Source organism: Schistosoma mansoni, chromosome 2 (genome assembly GCF_000237925.1).
Source record: "Schistosoma mansoni strain Puerto Rico chromosome 2, complete genome".
NCBI lineage: Eukaryota > Metazoa > Platyhelminthes > Trematoda > Strigeidida > Schistosomatidae > Schistosoma > Schistosoma mansoni.
The window spans coordinates 10,035,089-10,042,720 of record NC_031496.1 but is presented as its reverse complement, the minus strand read 5'-3'; the positions used below and the strand labels follow the sequence as shown (position 1 = coordinate 10,042,720).

The 7,632-nt window shown below is 30.4% G+C and overlaps 1 protein-coding gene across 1 annotated transcript in view; it reads right to left on the bottom strand.

Moving 5' to 3' along the window:
• Positions 1-650: 650 nt before the first annotated feature.
• Smp_175410 (zinc-finger domain containing protein) overlaps positions 651-7,632 on the bottom strand; it is a gene marked incomplete at both ends in the record, with an annotated part of 8,708 nt that continues 1,726 nt past the window's right edge. The window contains 6 exons of the mRNA XM_018795626.1: positions 651-703; positions 834-1,013; positions 1,050-1,217; positions 2,975-3,240; positions 4,775-4,866; positions 5,395-6,107. Of these exons, the coding sequence (XP_018649920.1) occupies positions 651-703; positions 834-1,013; positions 1,050-1,217; positions 2,975-3,240; positions 4,775-4,866; positions 5,395-6,107 (1,472 nt within the window). The remainder of the gene's footprint in view (positions 704-833; positions 1,014-1,049; positions 1,218-2,974; positions 3,241-4,774; positions 4,867-5,394; positions 6,108-7,632) is intronic.

Sequence of the window (7,632 nt, the reverse complement as noted above, 5' to 3'; positions counted from 1 at the left end):
AATTGAACATGAGATTTTTAAGTCTTCAATTGAATTCGATACATTAAGATCACCCATAGACAGTTAAATTGATCCATACATGAAGAAAAAAGCAAACAAACAAACAAATATTTGGATTAATAACAATAATTTAATGAAAATGACTGTACAATGTAACCTATAAAGTTAATGTGTATTCTTTCTTTCTCTTATTCTAGAATAGACAACAATAGAAGATAATTATGAAATAGATATATATGTGTTGATTTGGAAATTTCTATATTTCTATAAAGTTTTAATCATCCATTCTTTACAACTTTCATAAAATCAAAACAAAAACAACAAAAAAAGAGAGAAAAGAGAAGTAAAGAAAAGATCCAATTCGTTGAATGAAATGAAAAAAAATTAGGAGTTACAAAAAAAAAAGAAAACAAAATTAAACATTTCATGTATACAACATAATGATATTGATCGGGATGGTGATGGTGGTGGTGATGATGATCAAATGTGTAGATCCATTTTTTTCAAATAAAAGAGAAAGATGGAGAGAAAGGGGGGGGGCAAATAAGCTGGGGATTTTATTGTATCATTGTGATATAATTGTTATTTATTATTGCTATTAGATTGTCTCTATTTTAAATTAAGCTATGTTAATGAACTAAGTAAATTCTCTACTGAATAAGGTAATAATTTTTCATCATTATTACCATGGATATTGTTTGGACTAGATAAAGTATAATTTTTAGGATTTATTGTATCACAGTCATGGTAATCATTATTATTATCATTGTCAGTACCATTATTATTAGTAGTAGTGTTGTTAGTAGTATTGGTTGTTGTAGATAAATCTAAACCATTAAAATGATGAAATGAATCCATTAGATCAGATGAATTTGAATAATTATGTAATTGAATTGATTTAGGACTTGATAGAATATTTGGTAAAGGTGAAAGAGAAGAAGATGATGATGAATTCAATGTTATTTTATTATCATAATGTAATAGAGATGATTGTTTTCTATTGTCTGCATTATCTAATGTATAATTTTTTTTATATAAATCTATTGTACCATGTTGTGTTTCAATATGACGTCTTAAATCAACTTTACGTTGAAATGCACGTAAACAATGAAAACAAGAGAATGGTTTAAAACCAGTATGTTTACGTGAATGTGTAATTAAATTAGATGATTGACTAAATGCTTTACCACATTGTAAACAAATATAAGGTTTTTCACCTAAATTTAAAACCAAAAAAAACACAAAAAAAATTCGATGATTTTTATCCAAGAAAAATATTTAATAATTTTTCTTTTAATATTCACTTAGTATAATTATCAGAAGGGGTTTTGTGGAGATTTTAGTAGTTATCTAGAGTTCAGATCATGAGTCAATTGAAGCTAGACCACTATGGAAAACCTGGGATCACTAAACGGCCGTCTCGTCCCATTGTGGGACTCCTCAGAAGTGTGCATCCACGACCTCGCCTCACGAGATTCAAACCCAGGACCTACCAGTCTCGCGCGCGAGCACTTGGCCGATAGATCACTGAGCTGGCCGGCATCCGATGGTGTTTATGTCTAACTCCAACCAATCCACAATAGGACGAAACGGCCGTCCAGTGCTTCCAGGTTTTCCTTGGTAGTCTAGCTTCACTTAGTATTGTTTGTTTGAATCTTCCCATTGATGTGTTAGGACTGCAACTGGTCCAGTCTATTATTGGCATATGAGCATACTTTGCGTATTGTCTCGATATTGTCTTAATTCACAAGCATTATAAGCAAAGATGGATAGTGGCTAGCAGTGGAATCCAGGACGCGCGTGAAGAACGCGATGGCGTTTGAAGCGAAAGGTACTGGGTACGAGTCCCAGAGTGAACATCAATTTTGAGATGTGGGTACATCCAGCCGACGAGTCCAAATGAGGACGAAACGCGCATCCTGGATTCCACTGCTAGCCACTATCCATCTTTGCTTGTAAACCATAAAAGACTGTAGATCATCTTTCCATACAACTTTGAAAGTGTTTTAAATGAACTTTAAGACAGTTACTATTATAAGTTGATCAAATTTATAGTCATTTGATTAAGATTTCGTTGTTTAAATAATAAAGTATTCACTTAAAATTAAGGTATTTCTGTTTGTTTTAAGGAATGATCCTTAGTATCTGTTAAGTATCCTTAAATTTTTGTTCCTCATAAACAAACTTTTAACTAAAGATTTGTTAGTATAGAGGATTTGTGAAGATAGTGGAATTTTCATAGTTTAAATCATAAACTGGTAGTAGCTAGACTAACATTGGAAATGTGGAAACACTGGATGGTCATTTCATACTAGTACGGGAATTCTTAGCTAAGACTATTTCGTGATTTAAACTGTTAAAGTACTACAACCTCCACAACTCTTCTTTACTACTAATAATAATCATGTGCTCACTAGTGGTCATATTCAAGATATCTCCTAGAGTTTTAGTGAGAAATGTAGTCCAATCTGTGTCCGGTGTGCGACAGTTATTCATTACATGAAAGGGATGAAGGATTGCTTAATATCATGAACTTGTTGAAATTAGATAATAACTCCGATAGATATCAGCTCAGTGGTGTGTGGGTTAAACATTCGCAAGCAAGACAGATATTGGGTATGATTCATGTTTGGGGGGTCGTAGATGAGCACCGCACCACTGAAAAATCCCACCATCCAGTGCTGTCACCTTTTCAATGGTTGTCTAGCTAAGATTAGCTCGTAATTTATAATGTGAAAGGATTTCTTATGAATAAACCTGAAAATCCTTTTAAAAGCATTTATTATTTCAATGAATACAATTTAATGTGGACATCTTTGTTCAGTCACGTTTTCGATTAGAATTAGTTCAAATGAAATTTAACATGAAGGCAATTCAGTGTACATCATTGATTCTATATATTGTGGTAAGAGTAATATAATTATATATGAAGGGTATTTTGCAAGTACACAGTATTAAAATATTATTTACTTACCAGTATGTGTATAAGTATGCTTTTTCATATCAGATTTTTGATGAAAACGTTTACCACAATATTGGCATGGATAAGGACGTGTATCACTATGTATTAATAAATGTGTACTTAATGTAGATGAACGTTTAAATGTTTTACCACATTGAGAACATTGAAATTGTCTATCTTGACAATGTACACTTTCATGTTGATATAAACTTGTAGCATGACCAAATGTTTTCTGACATAACTGACATTCAAATGGACGTTTACCATTATTATGTGCTCTGTTTGATCAAATGAAAGTAAGAAAAGAAGTAAATGATGAGTACAAGAAGAAAGAATCATTGTTAAAGTCAATACATAAAATTAAAAGAATAACCACTTGTATCAGTTATGTTAAATGTCTTACTTATAACTTTCACTGAAGTAGTCTTATGCCTAAAAAACTGAGGTTTGGTCAAACTAAGCATAGTTCTAAAAAATGAATTTAACACTTATTATTATTAAACTTTTGTTTTATTGTTATTTTATCCTTCAAATAATTTAAAAGTTTTGTTGGCTACAGGCTGATCACAGAATGATTTTCATTAAGGTACCATTGAAAACCAGAGAGCACTGGATGGCTGCTTCGTCCTAGTCTGAGATTCCTCAACAGTACTCACCAATTATCCACCACGGATCAAACCCAGGACTTTAAGTTTTCATGGTGACCACCTAACCATTGAAAATACTGAAGTGACATCAACGGCATAATTCCTGCTACAAATAAATTGTTATATACTGCAACGATTATTTAATCCTATCGGTGAAAACGATTCAACTCTCAACAAATCTGTACTCCATCGGTTACACTTTTGAAACAGAACTTCAGGAAAAGTTTTGTTGAGAATCAGTGAATTTGTTTGTTATATTCTTCACAGACTGATTTACAGATTAAGAAAGTCCCCACAAGACTCTTTTAACTTAATTTAAAAGTTCTATTACTTCTAGTTTTTGTCATGACGAACTGATTAGTTATTTAACAAGAATTTAAACGGAAATCCCATATTTTACTATCTTTTACAAATCACTAGATTTTTTCTAGAATTGGGTAATGTAATTCTGATTAAATGACTTCAACTTTTATGAATGTTTTGATTAATGCAGTCACTGAATACCAAATGTTAGATATACCAGTTTAGTAATATACTTTCAAATACGATACAACTTCTTTGAGAGTTTTCGAATGATACAATTCTACTGAGTGTATATTCTATGAGACTGTAGACATGTACAAAATCCTATGAATACAAAGATTCGAGATGCCTGGTGGACCAGTTTAGCCATATTTATTATTAATCAAATGTCATTACTTTTGAGTAAAACCTACTTCAGTTTATATAGTTGGATATTATGATTTACACTGGTTTATAAGAAACTTTTAACTTAAATCTAAGTATATAAACTCTATACTTGATAATTAATTGGACTATTTCATAAGCGTTAGCTGGTTAGAATTAGTCTTCAGGAAATTTAATTGGGTCATTTTTCATACTAGTTGCTACTGATAAGTAAGGTGTATCTGTTATCATCAAGAAGCTAATAATAAGGCCGAAATTGAATCCACATCATCCAGCTTCGAGGTTTAAGATATTACTAATGAATTATTCGGGGAGTAACTGACATTCTGCTGGACTGAGATATTTACAGTTGACTGTGTTTTTCTAATCCTTTAGTACTAATAACTCTCTATTGTAATATGGTTATCAGTTTGAATGATCTAAATATGCTAGGGAAAGATTTAAACATCAATTCATAAAAATCTTATCAATGACTAACCTTCTAACATGTACTTCTAAACCATGTGCAGTAACAAAATATTTGTTACATAAATTACATTTAAAAATATTCATTGGAATATTTTCAGGATTCTGTTTAGGATCTAATATAATTTCTTCATCGTCAACAATAACATCATCATCATCATCATTGTTGTCATCATCCTCATCATCATCGTCGACATCATCACCATCATCATTATCATAACAGTTAGTTACATCAACTTTTAATTGATTATTTCCATTCATTATTTTACCATCATTAGGATTATCCTCTTCTTTGTTGGAATATTTTCTTCTCTTGTTATTATTAGGATCATTATGATGTTCAGTAACATGTAAATTTACATTATTTTTCATGGATGGTGATAATTTATTCAATTTTATTGATTTATTTTTTAATTTTAATTGATTTATTCCAATTTGTTGATCAGATCCATTATGTTCATGATTTCTATTCATTTGATAAGTATTATCACTACTGACAATGGTATTAGTAGTAGTAGTACTACTACTACTAGTAGTATTAGTAGTAGTAGTAGTATGATTTTGATTATGTAATGATGTTATATTTTCATTGTATATTGTTGTATAAATATGATTTAATAAAGAAATATTTACAGGTAAATTATGATTCATTTGTAATTGTTTAATAGTTTGATAAAATAATGAACTTAAAGTTTGTAATTCATTTGAAATGAAATTCAATGGTAACATTTTTGATGGTGTTAATGATTGTGTCATTTGTAATGGTGTTATATCTTGTGTAGTCATGGTAAATGAAGGTGTTGTTGATGTTGTCGTCGTCGTTGAAGTTGTAGCACCTGATGATAATATGGGTGTATTGATCATTTGAAGCCAGTATTGATGAAATTGTGATGATAATTGTGTTTGTGAAAGAATTTGATTGAAATGATTATTTTGTGAATTAGCTGAATTGATTAAATGATCTGATATCATTTCAGTAGTATTGTTGTTAAGTGGAAATATAGGATATGGTTGTTGTTTCATATAAGGATTTGATAATAGTGAATTATATGTTGAGTTAAATACATGATTACCACTATTATCATTATTATTCGATGGTGATGATGAATTCGATAGACTCAAGCTTTTATAATCAAAATGATTTCTTAAATGAATATCCGAAGGAATCTTACAATTTGATACAGAACTATTTATATTACTATAAAGGTTATTATGAATTGTTGAAAATTCAATAGTATTTTTATTATTCTCTTTTTTAAGACAAGATTGTTTTAATTTATGTTTATTGTAACGTATAGGATTTGAATTTAAACGGGATTGTTTACGTAGTCGTAAATCTTTTGGTGCTAAAATCAAAAGTTTTTTTAAAAAAATAAGGTATATGGGATAGAATAATCATTGTAATATAATGGTTGAATTCATGAGTTAGATCATCATGGAAAACCTGGAAGCATTGAATGGCAGTTTTGTTCTAGTATGGGACTTCTCAACAGTGAGCATCCACGATACTGCAAGCACGATTCAAATCGAGGACCTATAGGTCTCACGTGCAAACACTTAACCTCTAGACCATGGTGGTCTAGCTTTAATTGACTCATAAATTCGACCACTAAATTACTAAAATTTTCACAAAAACCCCTTTTGATAATGTAATATAGTTACCAAGGTGATTTACATAATTTTGAGATATTTATTACCAAGAGTTAAATTATGAAATAAAAACTATGTAATTGGATTTTAGACTATTTTTTGAATTTTGATAAGTGAAGTAGTAATTTATGAAATTAACAAAGTCAAGAATACAACAGTAATTTTTTTTGTCATGAACTCATATTATTTGGGAAATTATCGATATTGTATGTTATGGGGAATATACATAGCTATGTGGTTTCAATCTCCAAGTCAAGTTAATCTCTACAAATGAACTAACTTAATGAGCAAAATACAATGTTGAATATGAACAACTAGTAAATTACAAACACTTACTGACAACTTCATATCAGTTGATCATGTTGATGGCTATCCGAACTTATTAGTTCACTGGATGGTTAAAATTTAAAAAAATGTCTTGAATTAAGGTCTTATTATGGATATCAGTGTTGGGATGCAGGTACATTCAGCTAAAGAGCATTAAACCAGATAAGACGTAAGTTATAAATTCTACCGCTTTAGTCACGGACTAAATAAACCAACGTAAGTTTTTATTTTTCAGTCATTCACAGAGTATTTTTTTCATTCGTAAGCTTAAGTAAAACCATTTTTATATAATTTAAACTTCATTCAGATTATCACCTTACTATTTATAATCATATTAAGCTTTTTTCATTAATCGACTTAATGTAAAGGCCTTAATTTGAGTTCTTCTTATACAAATAAATTGTCACAGTGATAATCACAATAATTTCAAATATCTTTTTAAAAAGTGTTTACCATTTTAGATTTGTTCGCATCTTTAATAGCCACTTAAAAGGAAAGCAAGTATCATTGATTGAGATCATGAATCAATCAATCTTAGACCACCATTGGAAACCTAGAAACACTGGACGGCCATTCCATCCTAGTATGAAACTCCTCAGTAATTCGCGCCTACAATCTCATACATGGGATTCTAATCCAGAACCTTCAGTCTTGGTCGTAAACTTTTAACTTCTAGACCATCAATCCGGCAAGTGACGGTAATAATATCTGACTTAACCCAATCCACAATATTGCGCGACCATCTTGTGTTCACTAGTGACTAGCTTCAATAAGAAATTCTCGGAGTTCTAGTAAGAAACCATGACCAGTGGAGCTAATCCATGTTAGATATGGAGACAGTTACCGTAGACAATGGAATATGGTCATGCAATTTCGTGGATTGATTAAAGTTAA